This window comes from Sarcophilus harrisii, chromosome 3 (assembly GCF_902635505.1).
Source record: "Sarcophilus harrisii chromosome 3, mSarHar1.11, whole genome shotgun sequence".
Taxonomy (NCBI): Eukaryota; Metazoa; Chordata; class Mammalia; order Dasyuromorphia; family Dasyuridae; genus Sarcophilus; species Sarcophilus harrisii.
This window is the reverse complement of record NC_045428.1, coordinates 598,000,837-598,024,752: the sequence shown is the minus strand read 5'-3', so window position 1 is coordinate 598,024,752 and position 23,916 is coordinate 598,000,837. Positions and strand designations below refer to the sequence as shown.

At 35.1% G+C, this 23,916-nt stretch overlaps 1 protein-coding gene across 1 annotated transcript; it reads right to left on the bottom strand.

Moving 5' to 3' along the window:
* Positions 1 to 1,553: 1,553 nt before the first annotated feature.
* LOC100923774 (vomeronasal type-2 receptor 26-like) lies at positions 1,554 to 11,368 on the bottom strand. The gene is made up of 5 exons (XM_031961712.1): positions 11,099 to 11,368; positions 9,771 to 10,574; positions 6,677 to 6,904; positions 4,511 to 4,634; positions 1,554 to 2,494 (listed from the first exon to the last, which is right to left on the bottom strand). The coding sequence occupies exons 1-5, from the start codon at positions 11,351 to 11,353 to the stop codon at positions 1,554 to 1,556; spliced, it is 2,352 nt and encodes a 783-aa protein (XP_031817572.1). The 5' UTR covers positions 11,354 to 11,368.
* Between the last annotated feature and the right edge of the window lie 12,548 nt (positions 11,369 to 23,916).

Here is a 23,916-nt window from a genome sequence, read left to right as displayed (position 1 = left end):
TTCTTATCCAAGATCACCTGGATCCCAGCACTACTGTTGAAGAGAATTTTCTTAAGAAAGGAATGGAGCTGAAAGTGAAGAAAATTAGTTAGAAGAAAATTATTTTGAGTAGATCCAGTTGGACAGTTTTGCAGAAACATATAATGTATTATAAGAGACAATATGAAATTATCTTGGAAAGATAGAATTGAAAAGTACAGGATTTTTAATTATAAGCTGGAGAATATCTGTATCAATATCTATATCTATATATATTAGAGGTTATAAGGAATTGTTTATGATTGCCAAACAAGAATACATCATCATATTAGGTCAGGAGAAGAAATATATTTTGTTGATATTTGCCTTCCTTCCCTAAAGATCTTAGATTTACAGGCATGTATAATTTTTCTTATATATTGTATAACTATTTTGTACATATACATAAATACTGTGTATTTAAATTATATATAAAATGTTTTTATTAAGTTTGTAAAACTATTCACAGTTTTACATATATAGTTATATATATCTTTAGAGAAATATATATACACACACATTTATCTATGTTGCATCTTCCATTGTAAAGTTCTTGAGATCAAGGATTATTTTTTCATTTTTGTCTTTTTATCTCCTTTGCCTATTGTACTACTTTTCACTTAGCAGAACCATTCTAAATGTCTATTTGTTGATTGACTAGCAGCTCCATAAATGATGACTTGGAGATAGGAGAAATAAGAATGTAAGAGGACAATTAAAATGCTTTTCATAGAAGAAGCATCTGTTATATACTTCCCAAGTAATCTAAGTATGATGATATTGCTGGAGACTAAATGCAAAATAAGAGCAATCCCTGTTCTGAGGGAAGACATATTGTAGAAAAGCAGTATGTAAATCTTTGTTTTGACATTGAACATCCCATGTTAAAATTTATACTGAAAAGCTCACTAGGTTACACTGGCTAGAATTCTGGATTGGAGTCTGGAAGATCTGAGCTTAAATTCACCTCAGACACTTGACACTTGCTAGCTGTGTGACCTGTTGGAAAGTACATAACTCCAAATGCCTTGCTAAAAAAAAATTAGTTCTAAATTTTGAAGGGATCTCAGAGGCTATTTCCCTAAATTTTATTAATTTAGAAATGAAGCCTATGAAAATCAAATAACTTTTTAAGTGGCACCTGGGGAATAAGTTTCAGAGGCAGGATTTGAATTCAGGTTGTCTGACAAGAACAAGAATTTTTTCCATTGTACTGTGCTGCAGAAAAGTAACTATCAGGGTAAGGAGGGATGTCCTGTACTTGCGTGGCACCTGTAGTATTGATACTCTTTCTCTGAAAGATGCCATTATCAGATTCATGAAGTTGAAGACCTAATGAAAGTGGTTTTGAAACAATGGGGCATAGTCAAGAAGCTTTTGTTCAATAAATGAAGAAGTCATTGGGGTTTCATTAGGACACTTGGAAGCAAGAGAAATTTGTATTGGTTGTTTAAAATTTCATGTTAGTAATTCTTCAGAATATTTCAGAATAATTCTGCACTCAAGCATTGACATTATTCTTTTTTTTTTAATAATTATAACTTTTTATTGACAGAACAAATGCCAGGGTAATTTGCATTGACATTATTCTTTAAAGATTTCTTGGTGTTCCTGTGGGGCTGCAGAAGAATCACATAGCATTTGGGGATAAAGATGCAGGCTAGCAAGCCAGTACTGGAGCTTAAGATGGAGAAGATCTCCACGGCCGCCATCATCTTTCCCTTGGTGCTCTGGTATGCGGGGAGAAAGGAGACCCAGACACTGCAGAACACCAGCATGCTGAAGGTAATGTACTTGGCTTCATTGAACCTGTCAGGGAGATTTCTGACAAAAAAGGCCACGGCGAAGCTCGCCAGAGCCAAGACTCCCATGTAACTCAGGACAAAATAGAAGGCAATGAGGGAGCCCTCATTACACCCCAGGATGATGTGCTCACGGTCAGAGTGTGTATCTGCCTCCGGGAATGGGGGAGAGAGCAGCAGCCAGACTCCACAGAGCAGAAACTGAAACAAGGTGCAAAAGAATACAACAGAAATGGGTGCTCTGGATCCCATCCATTTCCTGCTCCTGCTGCCTGGTCTGGTAGTTCTGAAGGCCAGAACCACAATGATTGTTTTGGCCAAAATAGAGGAAACAGCCACCGTGAACATGACTCCAAAGGTTGTTTGTCGGAGGAGGCAATGGGCTGCAGTTGGGTGACCAATGAAGAGCAGAGAGCAGAGAAAGCAGAAAAAAAGGGAGATGAGGAGGATGTTGCTGAGATCCCGGTTATTGGCTCTGACTATGGGAGTATTTTTGTGCCTCACAAAGACCCAGAGAACCAGAGCTGTGAGGAGAGACAAGCAAGCGGCTGTAGAAGCCAAAGCAATACCCAAGGGCTCTTCATAGGCCAGGAAGGTCACCATTTTGGGGAGGCACTGATTCCTCCCCTGATTGGGATATTGATCTTCAGGGCATTTCACACATTGATCTGCATCTGAAGAGAAAAAAAACAAGTTTCAATACTTTCCTTTCAGTGGGCCAACAATATTTGTGGAAATAATACAAATGGCTCCATCTGGTTCCATGGGGATCACAATCTGGTATCTGAGGATAGAACAAAAGACTTGGAAGACTTGGGTTTGCCTCAGATTGCTTTGTGATTATGGGTTAATCAATTACCTAATTTGTACTTCTATAGCGTAGTTAGTAAAATGGGGATAATAATTGTGCCTACTTCACATAAATGGAAAGATTTGGCAAATCTTAAAGTAGTAAATAAATTAGAGTAATTGTGAGTTATGACTGACTCTTTGTGAACACATGTGAGTTTTTCTTGGCAAAAATAATAGCAGTACTTGGCATTCCTTCTTCTAGCCTACTTTTTTCCTGACGAGGAAGCTAAGGTAAACAAGGTTATGTGACTTGCCCTTAGTCACGAAGCTAGCAGGTATGGAAGCCAAATTTGAACTCAAGAAGATGCCTTCCCTACTGCAGGCCCAGTGCTTCCTTCTCTACTTCATTTACTAGGTAGCTATTAGACACATGGTAGCTCTTACATAAATAATATTCACAGAGTACCTTTTAAACACAGCATATTATTATTGGTATCAACAACAACAAGAATGATAAATGTGTCAGCTCCATGTCATAAAGTATGGTAATCCATTTATTTCTGACTTCATTTCTTGTTCTTAGACAATAATCTTTGTAAAGTTTCTCTGTTAGAAAGCTGGTAGTTCTCTTTTTGTGATTTCTTTTTACAATAAAATGATTCTGTTATTCTAACTACATCAGTTCTTCCAGACTTCTGCATGGTGTGGAGAGATGCCCCCCTACACCTGTTAAAGATCTTGATTGTGTGTCTTTTCTAATGATGCTTAGTATATTTATGTTTTATTTCTATACATCTATTTGTTGACATAGTCTTTAGGGCTTTCTTTAGATGACCCTTAAGTTGTTTAAACATCACTTATGAATGATGTAAGGATAGGAATCACAGAAATTGAACATGTTTAACCTGGAGAAGAGAAACTTCTGAAGGGACCTGACAGCTGGTGTGATGTATAGAAACCTATGGTACCTGGAAGAGGGACCAAATTTGCTCTATTTGGTGCTACAGGACAAACCCCAAAGCAAGTTGGGAATTGAGAAGATTCTTCAGATCAAGGTCTACTGCAACATCTTCCATCACAGAGATCTTGTTCTTGTAGGCACTGCTCTAGGTCTGGCTATTTTAATTTTATCCATTATTTTCCTTTTCCCTTTGTCAGAAGTAATTCCCCAAATTTCGGCTTGTGTGTGCAGCTTCGTCAGATTAAAGTATCTTAAAGTGTAACTTGTATCTCCCCAAAAATTATAGTTCTGTGTTGAGGATGTTTAGGTCTGGGCTTCAAACAGATCATTGTCTACTAGCAAGGCAGGTAGTTTTCTGAGTGAGAAAAGTGTTTGGGATAGATAGATTGATGCCTTCTTGGCAATCATTGTACATCAAATGGGTAAACTTCCAGGGGAAACAGCTGAGATGAATTGAAAATTTCACCTAATTCTAACTCAGTACCCTCACTGGAGTCCCAGCTCTCTTCAATAACCATGTTGCTGTGAATGGTCACTTCATCTTTCTCTTCTCTTAAATTAGTATGAGAGCACTTCTATTTCATTACTGCTGTCTAGAAGGAAAAGACTCGCTTGAATCTCTTAATTCCTACATAGGTTTGAGAAATCTGTGTACATATTTGCTCTTTTTAGCAACCTCTTCCTGAACAATTGAAGTACAGAGAAATGTGGCAAAAAATTCCTCAGCCCCCTCTTATCTCCCTAATATTGATCACTTTGGACCTTTGATATTCTTGATCATTCTGACTTTTCTTCTAGACTTCCCTTGGTCCCTGGATACCATATTCCAATATTAATATGTTTCCTGTGCTTTACAGTAAGTAGGACACCCATTCAGCTTCAGTTGGTTGCCCTAGGTCCACTTTTGCTGAAGGTGAACATGTCCTCAAAGACTTACCTGTCTGGTTGGAAATGTGCATGTCTGGGCAGGGATCACAGTTAAAACAGCAGACAGACCTGCCCTCCTGGGCTTTCTTCTGGAATCCAGGACCACAGACTTTACTGCATCTGGACTGAGGAGGCTGCATGGGGAATATTCCAAAGGCTTCTGAGCAATCATTCTGACAAAGTTTGGATCAATTTTCTTGCAAAAGGGACCCACATAACTAAAGCCTTTAGGAGTTATGTTTCTTCTCAACTGTTGAAGAGAGATTCTATTAGGGTCAAAACAACCTGGGTGAGGTTTTCATAAAGAAGCAATGGAAAGAAATAAAAGAGAATAGAATGGGAAAGATAAATGATTTCATAAAGAGAACTGGAGCTACAAAGGGAAAGCTTCATGCAAATATGGACATGATAAAAAACAAAATATTCGGTATTTAATAGAAGCAGAACACAATGGAACTATATAAGTAAGATATTAACATTACCAATAACCATGATGTTGTGGCTACTTTCAAGAACCAGGTATTCTGGAGAATGAAATCATCGTTGCTTTAGTAAACATTACTAATGATAAGGCTAGGGAAACTAATACAATTCTAGTCAAGGTATATAAAATTCTGAAAGATATGGCTCTTAAAAAACTGGACACTTTAGGACAGCCAATTTGAAAAACACAATAGTGGGCAGAGGATTGAAAAGATCAGTTTACATGTCAGTTCTCAAGATGGACAATTCCAAGACAATTCAAGTCACTGAGCAATTGTATTCATTCACGTGTTGGCAAGGATATATTTAAGATCTTAAAAGTAAGGTAGAAACAGCAAGTGGAGAATTATCAGAAGAAAAGACTGATTTTCAAAAGACAAAGAGGGATTAGAGATAAAAGTGCCAAGATTCATGGAGTATGGGTAATGGAAGAAGGTCCTAGGAAAATCAACCATAGTGTGTCTGCTTCATTTATATTTACCATGTAACTAATAATAAATGTGGGAAGTCCTCAAAGAGATTGGAGCACACATCATCCTACTGCAGCTCCAGGAACATGAATGTGGACCAAGAAGTAAAAGATACAATTAAACATGAAACAATTAATTGCTTTCAGATTGGAAAAAGATTACGATCATCTTGTATATTTTCTCTTTATTTAGTTAAATTATATGAATAAGTTATGAAAAATTCCTGACTGGATGAAACAAAAGCTGGATCAAGTTTTTCAGGAGAAATTTCAAAGATCTCAGTTATTCAGACAATACCTGATGACACAAAGAGAAGAAGAATTAAGAAGCCTCTTGATTATAGTGAGAAAACTGTTTTGAAGTTCAACAAAATCAATTGAACAGCTAAATAAAAACTGAAGATCTTTATGACTAGTTCCATCATTTTGTTTCAAATATGGGGACAAAATAGAAAAATAGTAAAACATTTTATGTGCTTTGGTTCAAAATTTGTTATGTATGGTGACCACTATGATGACATTAAAAGAGGCTTCCTGCTTAGAAAGGACAATCTAGAGAGAATACTAAAAAGTAGAGATATTACCTTGTGAGCAAAAGTCTGTATACATATGCTCGTATTTTCCCCCAGGAACAGTGTATGACTTCGTGAGTGGAAATTTTAAGAAAACAGCACTATGGAAAATCATTTTTGAATCATGATGCTAGAGAAGATTTTTGAAAGACTTTGGGTCAGCAAAAAGATCAAATTGGTCAATATTTTAAAATGTAATTGCAGTTATTTAGTTGGAATTTCAAGTAATGAAGGTGAAGCTGCATACTGAGAGACTCAGAAAAATCCCTAACTTCATGAAAGGTTAAATCAAAAAGAGAAAAAATTTGCAGAGGATGAGATGGAGAAATAATGTCATGGAAAAAAAATTCTAGAATTGCTATAACTTGAGAGGTAGGGAAGGATAGAAGGGCTCGGTGATCTACATTCCACAGCATCACAAATACGGAGTGGTAGTTTGTTCAATACAAGATTTAGAAATCTTGGGAGGGAAAAATGCTAATGATCATAATTCGTTATGCACCCCCCCAAAAAAAAACTATTTCTAAGCTGTTTCCTTCAAGCAGATTTTGTGGAATATGCACCAAGTTTGAAAATATGCTACTGATTATTCTGATGGGCTATATTTTATGTTTACAGATTTTATAAAACCAACATTTTGATCATTCTTTACTTTTTTATTCCATGTGGACCACGTAATGGCATGCTCATGGATGGTTAAATCTTGGCCAAGTGGAGCTTCAGGCATAAACTCTCCCACTTTTATCAGGACTTCAGTATCATTGCTAAAGGTCACATAGTTGAGAACATCATAGTTTGCCACAGAGTGCCTCTTCTTATCCAGGACCACCAGCTTCCCCACACTATTGTTAAACTGCAGGTTCTTCAGAAAGGAATGGAGCTGAAAGTGAAGAAAATTAGTTGAAAGTTTACTATTAGATTCTCTCAGGGATGTTTTCTAGTTCCTCTGCTGTTTATTTTCTTCAATTCCTTGCAATGAATATAATCCTAAGATTTTTCATTTGTCACAGAATTAGGATGGATTGCTAAGAAATTGGATAACAGAACCAGAAACCCAACTATTCTCTCCAGGCTGGAAGAGCAGGCCAAATCTCTAGTTGGAAGTAAGAATTTTTCAACCTATTGAAAAATCCAGAAAGGCCTTTTCTCTCTTTGATGAGAGTGGGTTTGGAACGAAGGTTCCAATAGCATCTAGTATTGTTTAGAGTACTAGGGTGGTATAGAGTTCACCCCTATAGACTGCTTCCAGTACAATCCTAAAAACCTCTATAATGATTTATTAATTCAAAGCACTCAGTTGGTTCCTTAAGATATAAAATAAAAATGATAACTTCTTACCCTCAAGAAGCTTACATTCCTCTGGATAATAGATCATTGAATCAGAATATTAAATAGAGTATGATTTTGTGAAGAAGAAAATACTACCGAATTAAAAGAGAAAGAATAAGTATTTACATAGCATTCTTTATATGCAATGTGTTTTCCATATATAATTTTTTACCCATATTATCTGATATGAAAAGAGAATTGAGAAAGGATTTTTAAGTGAGACCACAGAATCTGAACCTATACAAACTAAAGATGCTCTGAAGCAGAAGTGAGGTAGCAATGTGTTTTAGGCTTAAGTGCTTGTGTTAAATTATGGAGTTGCACTTTATGATCCAAATTCAGAGTACATCCATTTGGGCAGTTTTGTTGAAACATAAAATGTTAAAGAGATATACTGTGAAGTTAGATTGGAAAGCTGGAATCACACTTTAAAACACTTTAATTCCAAGTTGAGGGTATTTTCTGCTAGAAGATATAAGAATTCATTTATGGTTCCTAACCACAAGTGTATTATAATATTGGGTTTTCAGAGGAACCATGTTAAGATGCTTTTTTAGTTTGTATTTTATTTTTTCAAATAGATGGAAAGAGAGTTTTAAATATTTATCATTGCAAAACCTTGTGTTCCAATTTTTTCTCCCTCTCTCACTGATCTCCCTTCTCCTCCAAGCAGCAAGTAATACTTTATAGGTTAAATATATGCATTTATTGAAACATATTGACAAAATGGGTAGTTCTTTAGGACGATTATTTTCCTGATATTTGGCTTCCTTCCCTAATCTTCTTGTATTTGTTGATATTTATATTTTTGTTTTATATATTTTTATATTTATTTTGTACATATACATAATTTGTACATACATGTAAAATATTATATATGCATATAAGATATGAAGCCTTTATTTTGTTTATATATTTACCATAAATATATATACTTATATATTTATCTACATAAAAATATGCATATATATATACAAATACACACATTTATGTTGCCTCTTCTGTTGTTAAATTTTTGAGACCAATGAGTTTTTCTTAATCTTAGAGTTCCCATCTCTATTGTATATCATATTACTTTTCTTTTGGTTGAACCATTCTAAGGGGCTATTTATTGATAAGTTAGTAGCTCAAGAAATGATGAATGGGATATAGAAGAAATAAGAATCTAATTGGATAATTAAGATTCAAGAAATTTTCAATCAAGAAGCACCTATTAAGTGCCTTCCAAGTAGCCTAGACATCATGCTAGTGTGGGAGACTAAACTAAAAATAAGAGAAATTCCTGTTCTGAAGGAGCTTATATTTTTATAAAAATCAATATATAAATCTTTATTTTCAGTTTTGACATTCCTTGTTAAACTTTATATTACAAGGATCAATCAGGTGGTGCAGTAGTTAGAGACTGGATTGTTTAAAACAACCTGAGACAGTTGTGTATGACCCTGAACAAGTCACTAACTCATTGCCTTGCAAAAACAAAAAAGGAAAAAATATTAGCTGGACAGGTGGAAAGGACCTCAGAGGCTATTTCATTTAGCTTTATTTCACAGGAAAATAAATTCTCTTATTCAATGGCATCTGAGGAATAATTTTCAGATGCAGGATTTAATCGAACTTGTCTGATTAGACAAGAGTTCTCTCCATTGTACTAGGCTGCCATGGAATAGCTAAAACTGCCAGGGTAAGAGAGATGCCTGGTTCTGACTTCCTCATCCCCTGGTGGAGACATGGCATCTGTAGTGTTGATGCTCCTTCCCTTCCCTTACATCTTCTTTGTCAAAGACCCCCAGGAACCACTTAATCTCGATTCTCACTCCTGCATCCTGTCACAGGGATCTGAACTGATCCTAATTCTTCTTTTTAATAATAGCTTTTTATTTTAAAAATACAAACAAAAATAGATTTCAACATTCACCCTTGCAAAATCTTTGATAAAATTTTTCCCCTCTCTTGCCCCCTGTTTCTCTCCCCCCCACAGCAAGTAATTCAAAATATGTTAAGCGTGTGCCATTCTATACACATTTCCACATATCATGCTGAACAAAAAAAAATCAGATGAAAAAGAAAAAAATGAGAGAAAACAAAAGCAAATGAACAACAACAAAAAGAGGAAAATACTATGTTTTGATCCACATTCAGTCCCCATAGATATCTCTCTGAATGGAAATGGCTCTCTCCATCACAAGTCTATTGGAATGGATCTGTATCACTTCATTGTTGAAAAGAGCTACATCCCTCAGAGGTGATCCTAATTCTGAAATGACTAGAAATGAGCTAAAATATCCTGAGTCTGCTGTGCAGAGCTACTTCACTGAAAAAGATGTGAGCTGAGTTACTAATCCCTTATCTCTTTTCTAAATATTGCAAGTCGAGAATCAGAGATTTGGGTGTCACTGTTATGAAGAGGGGAACCTTACCTTCCAGGGAGGAACAACCCTGTTGTCTCCATCTATGCTGAATTCCATTTCTGATCTCACTAAGAACATCTCATGAAGGGCCCAGGCCACAGCATACACAGCAGTGTAGACAGTGTAACTCTGGTCAGACATCATGTTTTCTAAAGAGCTCAAACTCAGGGTGTCTAAAGATGCATTTGATGAACAGACTCCCTCATCTTCCTTCCCATGTATATGGGGACATCCAAAAGCTGAGTTCCAAAAATTCTTAAGGAAAATATCCTCTGGGTGTCTGGCAGGGTTAACAGTTTTCAGAAAATCTTTGAACCCAGGAATCTTACTTGTCTGATCTGAAAATATCAGAGCCCCATGGAAATTATCAAAATAGATATAACCAGGTTTTTTGGCAATATCCCAGTGACTGGTAGTGATCCATACTTTTCTTACAAGGACATAAGGATTTTCCATAAACACCAGGCTCAAAAGTGAATTTGTATCTCCATAAATGACAAACACATTTGCTGAAGAAACACGTATGCTGAGTAGAAAATAGTAATAAAAATCTTTATTTGATGCCTTTCTAGCAGTTGTCTTTTTTATAAAGGCCACACAGACATCATTTCTGGCCATTTCTTCTTGAAGGTCCCTGAGGAATTTCTCACCCCTTGAATCATCTGAGGCAACAAGGCCCACCCAGGTCCATTTGAAATGCAGCATTAACCTGACCATGCCAAGGGGAAGAGAGGTGTCACTGGGGGCCATCTGATAAACAGAAGGAAACTGAAGTGGGTCAGTGATGAGCGGATCAAAGAGACCATAGCTGATCTGTAAAGCAACCAAACATGACTATTTTTCAGTTTTAATGAGTTACCTGTACAAAACATTCTTCCACCTCACCCCATGTGAACCTAGTCTCCTCATCCCCCTCTATTTAAAACCGATTCATTCTTCATCTGTGCCTGGTAAGGTATTTCTGATCATATAGAACTCCACTCAAGGGTCATCTCCTTCATCAAACCTGCCCTCACTGAAACAGGTGTAAGCATGTTCTGTATTTTTACTACGGATTTGTATATATTACATAAATAATAAATATTTTAAAATTTCAATTTCATGATTTTTTAAAGTCTCTTAGTGAAAATGTGCTACATTCTACATGATAAAGCTAATAAATCGGATGTCCTCAAACTCTGTATTACCTTTTTCATTTCTGAGAATCAATAGAAAGGAAAATTAGATACCAGAATTCCCCAAATGTATTTGACATTTGTATTTCAACTGGCAGATCCTCAAAGGCCTGCCTCTGCCCTCCCACAAGCATAAGGTAAATTAAGCCTCTGATTTCCTACCTGTGGGAGCTTATAGAGCTCCAGCAGAGTTCCCATGGAGAAAGTCAGTTCAGAAGTGGCTCCTCCAATGACCACCACAGACTTTCTCTGCCTCTCACAGCTGTAATTTGGAATGGTCTGTCCCTGGCCTGACAGCCACATGAGGGAACTCTCCAAGATCCTCTCATCATTGTGATAAGTATTGTAGATGTGAAATCCCAAAGAAATGTTGGGCAAGAGATTTGGGTTCCTGTTGATTTCTTCTATGGCAAACATAAAAGCCAGGACTTGATAATAGTGTCTGAGAAACCACCTGCAGTAAGAGAGAGATTATCAGGGACAAAGAATATGTAGGTTCTACCAACCTTAAAGAGGAATTGGAAATTTTCCAAAGAAGAATTTCCTTGGTCATGTGAAGGTCCACTTTTTGGTCAACCTATTTTTTATTTTGTTTGTAATGGTATTAGGAAATTCTGAATATGTCAGTCCATTGTTAGCAGTGACTCAGTTACCTAGGCTTTTTACCAGTTTTGTTGTATCTGGGTCTGAGGGCATCAGGAGCTACACCATTGATTTCATCCAGTTTTCATTCAGAATTATCACCACATTTAAACCACTACAGCAGCTCTCTACAAGCTCCTAGTTCACTCCCCAACATCATAAGCAGTTCCTCTAAGAACTACCAAATCATTTAGATAAATGAGAAAAATTTAGATAAATTTTCAAAAAGTGGAGCAATAAAAATGAAAAAAAAATAAGGCAAGTTATATTGAGAAAACTGGACATCAACTTGATAGAAATAGGTCATTTATGTGATTTTATTATTATTATTTGAATTGATATAAATATCTTAATATTGTCTCCAAATAGATACATATTTAAGGTATAAAATATTGTGGGCTTAGGAAGAATTTATTTTTGAGCGTTGAAAAGAATCCATGACCAAAGAAGGTATATAGAAAAGAAGTTAATACAGAAATTTTTGGTTATTTAAAATTTAAAATAAATCTTTTTTTTTTTTTTTTTGCCCCACACAAATCCAATTGAACTTAGATCAGAAGCCAAAGATTTAACTGGAAAATTGTTTTAATATGCTTCTTTTAAAAAAGTTTTTATTTCCCAATCATAAAATTGTTTTATATTTTTAAAAACTAATGCCATTATCCATGTGATAAATTGTCAAAGAATTTAACTAGAAAGTTATCAAGATAAGAAATTCAAAGTATCTTTAGGCTTATGAAAAAATGTTCAAAGTGTCAAATACATATGGTAATAAAAAGAAAAGCAATTCTGAATTACAACCTCTCACCCATCAGATTGGTATAATCACCAGAACAGAGAAATAATGAAATGTGTAAGGGGATATAAGGTAACTATCAAATTTTTTACTTTTAATGGAACTCTTAATTATTTTAGCATTCTGGAAAGCAATTTCTATCGGTGGCCAAAAAGTCATTGATTTATAGTACAAGTTGTTCTTCAAAGATTTAAAAAATAAAGAGAGAAAGGAGTATATATAAAAAATTGCATTTCTTTGCAGAGTGGCAAAGATCTGAACAAAAAGAGCTGCCTTTTTTTAATGGAATGGCTGAGTAAATTCTGATATGTAGATCTAATTTAATACCATTGTTCTGCTGAAAATGAAGCAATATAATTTCATAGCAACATCACACAATTTGTAGGAAGAGAGATAGTATGAAGATAGAAAAACAAGAACAATTTATACTATAAGAGCAATAATGTAAAAATAAACATCACCAGAACACTTACAAACTCTCAGCAATGCAATAAACCACAATGATTGTAAAGGACTAATAATGAAGATGATACTGATATCTTTGTAGAAAGCTGATGGACTGATGTACAAAATCACACATTCATTTGAGATTTGGCCATTCTGGGAATTATTTTTTTTGATTATGCTTAATTGTTATGAGGAATTTTTTTCTCAATAGGAAGTGATACAGAGAAAAAAAATACTTGATAATTGAAAAGTTATTTAAAAACACAGAATAAATACTTACTTATAGACTTTTTTATTATATTGAGGATGAAACCAAAACAGTTTCCAATATTTCAATGTATGCTCTTCATGTAAAAATAAAGGAAAAAATCCTCCAACAACAAGATCCCCATCTTTGAAATATGTGGGGCTGAAAGTCCTTTCTAGGTGGCAGGGAGTCCCTTGCTCCCTGCCCACAGACAATGGCAGCTGCAAAAGCAGGAAAAAGAAAAGCCTGAAGAATAGGTGGGAGACTGCTCTCCAACTCCTAGCCAAGGTGCACCTGCTTTTTAGCAAAGTTTGTGATGTGCTATGGAGGAAGCAGGGCAGCAGCAGCTGTAGGAGTTTCAGGTGTCTTGGGAACAGAAAACTTTCCTGTAGAAGAATAGTTTCTTTCTTGACCAACTGTTCAAGCTTTGCTCTCACCCTCATCATTTAGAGAAGGAATGTAATATAGCTCTGGCTCATATCTAAGACAGAGACATTGCTGGCCAGACCAGAGCATATTTATGGCGATTAGCCCTGGTTAAAGGATCATTGAAATGGCCTTGCTGGTCTATATGGTTAGGATCCTGTGTGTGCATCTTTCCACCCAGGAGAGGAAACTTAGTCCATGATGGACTCTTGGGACCATTGCTGCTTGCAACTCTGCACCTGTGTCTCTGTGTCTGAGTGAAAAATGTGTTTTTCTCATTCCTCTTTCCCTACTCTATTCTCAGCACTGACAATTGTTATCAGTGGGTACGGGACACAGTAATACATCCAGAAACAAAGAAATTTACTAATGTATCAGAGCCTTTGTAGGAAGCTGGGCAACTGCTCTGGTGCATCAGAGGTATCTATGACAGGTGACGAGGTCAGAAAGTGGTCCTGACAATGTGACCAAACTTTAGGTGATCTCAGCATCTTTCCCTCATATCATTAAATCAGAACACCCTGCAGCCTGGGGTTATTCTCCAAATAATATTCTCTGACCTGATTTTACCAAGTATTTTTTCACTAATTCTTTCAGCAGCACATAGAAAATTATTTTTGTTGCTTATTGTCTCATATCTCTCTTTCTTTGTTCATAGGAGGATGATTTCTACCAAGATTTGCTATAGAAGAACTCATCTTTTATTCCAGTAATCCCTTCATGTTCAGTCCCTCAAGTCAATGCCTGCCTACTTTTGAAGCAAGCATCCTTTCGTATTCCTGTTTCTAAAACACAAGCCCATATAATATCATTGCAGTTATAAAAGCCATAAAATGATATACTTTGAAGATCAGTGAAACAATGAAATTACTCATTTGAACTTGTGACAATTCAGTAAACTAAAAGTTTATTATTAACAACTTCTTACTGTAATGACAGATGGAATTTTTTCCTTTAGAGAAGATATTATAAAACTGAAATTATATTAGGATTAATGTCTAGAAATAAATTGTATAGGCCTGGGAATCCAAAAATGAAAATCTCAATGTTTCCTGCAGCAAAGGAATTTTCATTCTACTCTGAGGAAAGAAAAAAGAAACACATTTGCATCTAAGATCAGGCTTGAAATTCCATGTCAATGGAGTAGGAAGGCCCCACTAAGTTGCGTTATATACCTTGCAACTACACTGAGTGGGAATTCTCTTTCACTAAATCTGTGGATATGCTCACAATATTAAGTCTCAGGAGTCATATGACTGCATAGTTTTGATGAGGACTTTTGTGCTCCTTGTAGGAAGAAGTACCTTTTTTTTTATTATAACTTTTTATTGACAGAACATATGCCTGGGTAATTTTTTACAATCCATTGTACTCACTTCTGTTCCTACTTTTCCCTTCTCTCCCTCCACCCCCCTAGATGGCAAGCAGTCTTATACATGTGAAATATATTATAGTATATCCTAGATATAATATATGTGTGAAGGACCGAACAGTTCTCTTGTTGAACAGGAAGAATTGGATTCAGAAGGTAAAAATAATCTGGGAAGAAAAACAAAAATGCAAATAGTTCACACTCATTTCCAGTGGTCTTTCTCTGGATGTAGCTGCTTCTGTCCATCATTGATCAATTGGAACTGAGTTAGATCTCTTTGTCAAAGAAATCCGCTTCCATCAGAATACATCCTCATACAGTATCGTTGTTGAAGTATATAATGATCTCCTGATACTGCTCACTTCATTCAGCATCAGTTTATATAAGTCTCTCCAAGTTGCTCTGTATTCATCCTGCTGTTCCTTTCTTACAGAACAATAATATTCCATAACATTCATATACCACAATTTACCCAACCATTCTCCAATTGATGGGCATCCATTCATTTTCCTGTTTCTAGCCACTACAAAAAGGCTGCCACAAACATTTTGGCACATACAGCTCCCTTTCCCTTCTTTAGTATTTCTTTGGGATATAAGCCCAGTAGTAGCTGCTGGATCAAAGGGTATGCACAGTTTGACAACTTTTTGGGCATAATTCCAGATTGCTCTACAGAATGGTTGGATTCGTTTACAGCTCCACCAACAATGCATCAATGTCGCAGTTTTCCCGCTTCCCCTCCAACAGTCATCATTATTTTTTTCTGTCATCTTAGACAATCTGACAGGTGTGTAGTGATATCTCAGAGTTGTCTTAATCTGCGTTTCTCTGATCAATAGTGATTTGGAACACTCTTTCATATGAGTGAAAATAATTTCAATTTCATCATCTGAAAATTGCCTGTTGATATCCTTTGACCATTTATCAACTGGAGAATGGCTTGATTTCTTATAAATTAGAGTCAATTCTCTATATATTTTGGAAATGAGGCCTTTTTCAGAACCTTTAATTGTAAAAATGTTTTCCAGTTTGTTGCTTCCTTTCTAATTTTGTTTGTATTAGTTTTGTTTGTATAAAGGCTTTTTAATTTGATGTAATCAAAATTTTCTATTTTGTGTTCAATAAAGATCTCTAGTTCTTCTTTGGTCCCAAATTCCTTTCTCCTCCACAAGTCTGAGAGGTAAACTATCCTATATTCTTCTAATTTATTTATGATTTCATTCTTTATGCCTAAATCATGGACCCATTTTGATCTTATCTTGGTATATAGTGTTTAGTGTGGGTCCATGCCTAGTTTCTGCCATACTAATTTCCAGTTTTCCCAGAAGTTTTTGTCAAATAATGAATTCTCATCCCAAAAGTTGGGATCTTTGGGTTTGTCAAACACTAGATTGCTATAGTTATTGACTATTTTGTCTTGTGAACCTAACCTATTTCACTGATCAACTAATCTATTTCTTAACCAATAACAAATGGTTTTGGTGACCGCTGCTCTATAATATAGTTTAAGATCAGGTACAGTTAGGCCACCTTCATTTGATTTTTTTCATTAATTACCTTAAAATTCTGGACCTTTGGTATTCCATATGAATTTTGTTATTTTTTTCTAGGTCATTCAAATAGTTTCTTTGGATTCTGATTGGTATAGCGCCAACTAAATAGATTAGTTTAAGGAGTTTTGTCATCTTTATTACATTTGCTCAGCCTATCTAAGAGCACTTAATATTTTTCCAATTATTTAAATCTGACTTCATTTGTGTGGAAAGCATTTTGTAATTTTGCTCATATAATTCCTGACTTTTCTTTGGTAGATAGATTCCCAAATATTTTATGCTATCAACAGTTATTTTGAATGGAATTTCTCTTTCTATCTCTTGCTGTTGGATTTTGTTGGTGATGTATAAAAATGCTGAGGATTTATGGGGATTTATTTTGTATCCTGCAACTTTGCTAAAGTATGAATTATATCTAATAGCTTTTTAGTAGAATCTCTGTAATTCTCTAAGTATACCATCATATCATCTGCAAAGAGTGATAGTTTGGTTTCCTCATTACCTATTCTGATTCCTTTAATGTCTTTCTCGACTCTTATTGCCAATGCTAGTGTTTCTAATACAATATTGAATAATAATGGTGATAGTGGGCAACCTTGTTTCACTCCTGATCTTACTGGGAAAGTTTCCAGTTTTTCCCCATTACATATGATGCTTACTGATGGTTTTAAACATATGCTCCTGACTATTTTAAGGAAAAGTCCATTTATTCCTATCTTCTCAAGTGTTTTTATTAGGAATGGATGCTGGATTTTATCAAATGCTTTTTCTGCATCTATTGAGATGATCATATGGTTTTTGTTAATTTGGTTATTGATACAATCAATTATGCTAATAGTTTTCCTGATATTGAACCAGCCCTGTATTCCAGGTATAAAACCTATTTGGTCATAGTGTATTATCCTGGGGATGATTTTCTGTAATCTTTTTGCTAATATTTTATTTAATATTTGAGCATCAATATTCATTAGGGAGATTGTTGTATAATTTTCTTTCACTCTTTTCAACCTACCTAATTTAGGTATCAGTACTATGTCTGAGTCATAAAAGGAATTTGGTAGGACTCCTTCAATCCCTGTTTTTTCAAATAGTTTATATAGCATTGGAGTTAATTGTTCTTTAAATGTTGGTAGAATTCACATGTAAATCATCTGGTCCTGGGGATTTTTTCTTAGGGAGTTGGTTAATAGCTTGCTCTATTTCTTTTTCTAAAATTGGACTGTTTAGTCTATTTAGTTCTTCCTCTGTTAATCTGGGGAAGCTATATATTTTGAATGTATTCTTCCATTTCATTTAACTTATCAAATTTATTGGCATAAAGTTGGCAAAGTAACTCCTAATTATTGCTCTAATTTCCTCTTCATTAGTGACAAGTTCTCCCTTTTCATTTTTATGACTAACAATTTGATTTTCCTCTTTCCTTTTTTTTAAATCAGATTTACTAAGGGTTTGCCTATTTTGTTTGTTTTTTCATAGAACCAACTCTTAGTTTTATTAATTAATTCAATAGTTTTTTTACTTTCAATTTTATTGATCTCTCCTTTTATTTTTAGAATTTCAAGTTTAGTGTTTGGGAGTTTTTAATTTGTTCCTTTTCTAGCATTTTTAGTTGCCAGCCTAATTCAGTGACCTTCTTTTTCTCTATTTTATGCAAGTAGGCCTCTAGAGATATGAAATTTCCCCTTATTACCGCTTTGGCTGCATCCTACACATTTTGGTATGACGTCTCAGTATTGTCATTTTCTTGGGTGAAGTTATTAATTATGTATATGATTTGCTGTTTCACCCAATCTTTCTTTAGTATTCGATTATTTAGTTTCCAATTATTTTTTGATCTATTTCCCTCTGGCTTTTTATTGAATGTAATTTTCACTGCATCGTTGTCTGAAAAGGATGCATTTACTATTTCTGCCTTACTGATTTGAGTTTGAGGTTTTTATGTCCTAATATATGGTCAATTTTTGTATAGGTTCTATGAACTGCTGAGAAAAAAGTGTACTCCTTTCTGTCTCCATTTAGTTTTCTCCAAAGAGCTAACATATCTAACTTTTCTAGTATTCTATTTACCTCTTTGACTTCTTTCTTATTTATTTTGTGGTTTGATTTATCTAATTCTGAGAGTGCAAGTTTGAGATCTACCACTATCATAGTTTTGCTGTCTATTTCTTCTTGCAACTCTCTTAATTTTTTTTTTTTTAAGAATTTAAAAGCTACACCACTTGGTGCATATATGTTTAATATTGATATTGCTGCTTTCAGAGACCCTAAGAAACCGAACCAAGAAGAAAATTACAGGTGTCAGTGCAGTGCTTATGGAGGGAGAACTTTACTTTCCAGAGCTGAATAACCCTGTTTTCTCCATCTATGTTGCATTCCATTTCTGATCTCACCACCAACATTTCATGAAGGGCCCAGGCCACAGCATACACAGCAGTATATAGATAGTGTAACTCTGGTCAGACACACTGATGTCTAAATAGCTTAAATAGAGTGTGTCTAAAGAGGCATTCATCTTCCTTTCCATGTTTATTTGGACATTCAAAAGCTGAGTTCCAAAAGTTCTTAAGGAAAATATCCCTCTGAGTATCTGGCAGGACTAATGGTTTGCAGAAAATGTTTGAAACCAGGAATCCTACTTGTCTGATCTGAAAATATCAGAGATCCATGGAAATTATTAAAATAGATACAACAGGATTTTTTTTTGTAATATCAAAGTGACTGTTATCAATCCACACTCTTCTTACAATAACATTAGACTTTGCTTTTGACAAAGTCAGGCTCAGAAGTGAATTTGTTTCTCCATGAAGTACAATCACCCTTGCTGCAGAAAGTAATATGTTCTGTACAAAATATTTTCTCTTTGAATGACCGACTAGTAAAGATCTTTTCTTTAAAAGCCACACAGACATCATTTCCAACCATTTCTTCTTGAAGGTTCCCAAAGAATTTCTCACTTCTTGAGTAATAAGACCCACCCACGTCCATTTGAAATTCAACATTAATTGGATTATGCCTCATACAAGAGAGGTATCCCTGGGTGCCATCTGATAAATAGAAAGAAACTGAAGTGGGGCACTGAGCAGTTGATCAAAGAGACCATAGGTGATCTGAATAGAAACCAAACAATGGGCTTTTTTTCAGCTTAATGAGTTTAGAGTAGCAAAAGATTCCCCCATCCCATTACTACACATTGAACCCTAACTAGAATGAACCCTCTCTTAATATCTTCCTTCATATTTTCTGATCTTTTAGATCTCCACCCTGTCGGCATCTTTCTTCAAAACTTCACAAGCTGAAAACAATGTGTTTTCTGTCTTTTTGCTTCATTGTATCCTTAACATTGAACACAGGGATTTGACAGTATTAGATACTTAATAATTAATGTTTTTATTACACTTGTTTTTTAAAAATAAAATTTTCAAGATGTAGAAGAAAATGATTCATGTTTGTAAAAATAAGTGCCATTTTTCATTTGATGAACTTCATAAAGTTTAAATAAAAAGTTGCCTTTTACCAACACAGTCCAGAAGCAAAAAATACAAAGAGAAATTCCATTTAAAGTAATTGATGATAATATAAAAGATTAGGGAGTCTATATGCCAAGGCCAAGTCAGGAACTATATAAATACAATTACAAAACACTTCCCACACAAATAATGTCAGATCCAATGATTTGGAAAAACATCAAGTTCTCATGAGTTGGCTGATTGAATATAACAAAAAATGACCACAGTACCTAAATTAATCTACTTATTCAGTTCCATACTAATCAAACTCCCAAAAATTATTTTACAGAGCTAGAAAGAAATAACAAAATTCTTCTGGAAGAATAAAAGGTCAAGAACTTCAAGGAAATTAGTGAAAAAAAAAACATGCCAATGAAGGTCGCCTAGCTATGCCAGAACTAAAACTATATTATAAAGCAGTGGTCATCAAAACCAATTGGTATTGACTAATCAATCAATGAAATAAGTTAGCTTCAGAGGACAAAACAGTCATTGACCATAGCAATCTAGTGTTTGACAAATGCCAGATTTGGGGGATAAAAACTCACTATTTGACAAAAGCTGCTGAGAAAATTGGAAAACTAGTGTGGCAGAAATTAGGCACTGACCACACCTAACACCATATACCAAGATATGGTTAAAGTGGGTACAGGATTTACACAAATAGTGATATTATAAGCAAAGCAAAAGAACAAATTATAGTTTACATCTCAGATCTGTAAAAGAGAAAGGAATTTGTGACCAAAGAAGAATTAGCATTCATTATTCAACCAAAAAATAAATAATTTTAATTATATTAAGTTAAAAAGTTTTTGTACAAACCATCCTAATGCAGACAAGTTTAGAAGGGAAACATTTTAGTAGTTAAAGGTTCTGATAAAAGCCTCAATTCTAAAATATATAGAGAAATTGACTCAAATTTATAAGAATTCAAGCCATTCTCCAATTGATAAATGGTCAAAGGATATGAACAGATACTTTTCAAATGAAGAAATTGAAACCATTTCAAGTCATATGAAAAGGTGCTCTAAATCATTATTGATCAGAGAAATGCAAATTAAGACAATTCTGAAGTACCACTACACACCTCTCAGATCAGCCAAGATAACAAGAAAAGACAATGATGAATGTTGGAGGGGATGTGGGAAAACTGGGACACTCATCCATTGCTGGTAGAGTTGTGACGTGATCCAGTCATTCTGAAGAGCAATTTGAAAGCATCCCCACAGAGGCATCAAAATGTGCGTATGCTGTGATGCAACAGTGTTTCTAATGGGCTTATACAGCAAAGAGATCTTAAAGGAAATGATTGTACACGGCAACAACAAGATTATATGATGATCAGTTTTGAAAGATGTGGCTCTTCAATAATGAGATGACTCAGACCAGTTCCAATGATCTTGTGATGAAGAGAGCCATCTGTACCCAGTAAGAAGAGTGTGGCAAATGTGTGTAGATCACAGCATAGCATTTTCACTCCTTTTTATTGCTGTTTGATTGCATTTTATTTTCTTTCTCATTTTTTTTCCTTTTTGATTTGAATTTTTGTGTGTGTGCAGCAAGATAATTGTATAAATATATATGCATATATTTGGTTTAACATATTTTTATCATGTTCAACATATTTTGAATTACTGGCTATCTAGGACAGGTGATGGGGGAAGAGGAGAAAAACTAAAACATAAGGTTTTGAAAGGGTTAATGTTGAAAAATCATCCACACGCATTTTTTGAAAATTAAAAAGCTTTAAAAGTCTCTTTACCAACTAAAGAGTCACAAATATAGACATATAAATGAATGATCCAAATGGGAGCAATGCAAGGAAAAAAACCCTAACAACTCTAAATCTTTATGTCATACTCACCAGATTGGCACAATTAGCCACAAAAGAGAAATGTGTATGGTGAATGTAATGCAACAGTTATATTCTTTATTGTTGATAAGTTAATCAATTATTTTTAGCATTCTGGAAAATAATTTCTATCTGTGGCTTAAACTTTACTGAATTGTGGACATATTTTGAGTAACAATTTCCTGAAAGAGTCAAAAAAGGTATAAGGACCTATTTGTAAGAGAAAAGGTAGCATTTCTTTATATAATGGCAAAGATCTGGGCATGAAGGAGTTGCCCTTTCATTAGGGAATAATTGAACAAATTATGTGATATAGATCTAATGGAATACTACTATGCTGCTAAAAAGGGAGCAACATAATTTTGTAGAAAGATCACAAGGCTTGTTAGGACTGATGCACTATGACAATAAAAATAAGGAGAACAATTTATACTTTAACATTAATATTGTAAAAAACAAACTTCTCCAGAACACTTCAGATCTCTGAGCAATGCACCAAGCCACGATGATTGGGAAAGACTGAAAAAAGTACCCATGTCATTATAGAAAGCTGATGGACCGATGAGCAAAATAAGAACACTCATCTTTGATTTGGTTACTGTGAGAATGTACTTTGATATGTCATGCTTAATTGTTACAGGGAATTTTCTTTTTTCTCCAATGGCATATTGAAGGTGATACAGAAAAAAAACACTGGATAAATGAGAAAAGTTTTAAAAAAATAAAATAGAACAAATATTTATTGATAGTCTTTAGTATTGTATTGCGGGTGAAACTAAAACATTTTCCAATACACAAATGTGTTTTATAAGTAAAGGAAAACATCCTCCAGCAAGATCCCCATCTCTGTACTGTGTGGGGCTGAAATTCCTTTCTAGGCACAATTGAGTCATTTGCTCCCTGCCCAAAGAGAATTCCAGCTGTAGGAACAAGAAGAAGAAAAGCAGAGAGAACATCAGAGAGACTGCTCTGCAGTCAAGGATCACCACCCTTCTAGCCAAGTTTGTGCTGCTGTAGTATCTTTAGGGAAGGGGGAAAACTCTCCTGCAGGTGGATAGTATCTTTCTTGAGTAACTGTTCAAGTTTTGCTCTGACCCTCAAACTTGTGGAAACAGAACATGATATGACTTTGGCCCATATCCAAGACAGAAGCAGTGCTGGCTGTGCCAGAATATATTTATGAGGAGCTACCCTGACTGAAAGCTCAATGAAAGTCTTTCTTAACCTAAGGGGATAAGATCCTGTTTTGAACCCTTTCACCCAGGAGAATGATCTTAGTCCATGATGGACATTTGGAGCACTGCTGCTTGCAGCTATGCATCTGTTCCCCTGTGTCCAAGGAAAAAACCTTGCTTATCTCAGTCTTCCTTCCCAACTTCTCTGCTTTCAGTACAGCCAATTGGTATCAAGACGATAGGAGCCTCAGTGATCTCTCCAGAGGCAGGGAATTTCATACCATGTGAGAACCTGTGTGAGAACATGCGCAGCTCTGATCTGGTGCATCAGGGCAAACTCTATGAGAAGTGAAAAAGTCAGAAAGTGGTAATGGGTGGGTGGCCAAAATTTAGATGATCTCAGCCTCCTGTCCCCCATATTTTTAAATTAGGAAGCCCTGCAGCCTGGGATTATTGTTTAAACAATGACATGAGTCCTGTTCTAAGTATTTTTTAGTTCTTCTAGCAGCATATAGAAATTTTTTTTTGCTGACTTATTGCCTCACAATGCCCTGGATTTGGTGACTGGATAGTGATTTCTAACAAGTTCTGCTCCAGAACAACTCATCTCTTGTTCCAGTAGTCCCTTAATAGTCTGCCCTAAGGTCAATGACTGTCACCAGGTATATTATATCTCAATTTTGTTCCTAAATCAAAAGCCCCTTAAAATATCATTTCAGATACACAAGTGCCATAAATTATATGCTTTGAAGATCACTGATAGAATGAAATGACTCATTTAAACTTGTGACAATTCAATAAACTAAAAATTTATTAGCAACCGACTCCTGCAGTGGCAGATGGAGTTTTCTTAATGGAGACAACTTTACAACAAAGAAATTATGGTTGTGGTGGTTAATCCTAAACTCTCTATACCAGGACCTGGGGATTTAAAGACTAAAATCCCAATAGACCTTGCCCCAAA

Coding starts and splice junctions, on each gene's coding strand:
- LOC100923774 (XM_031961712.1), bottom strand. CDS start 11,353: ATGTTTGCCATAGAAGAAATCAACAGGAACCCAAATCTCTTGCCCAAC. Junction 6,905..9,770: donor GGGTTGTTCCTCCCTGGAAG/GTAAGGTTCCCC, acceptor CTTCACTTTCAG/CTCCATTCCTTTCTGAAGAA. Junction 2,495..4,510: donor GCACATTTCCAACCAGACAG/GTAAGTCTTTGA, acceptor TTTTCTCTTCAG/ATGCAGATCAATGTGTGAAA.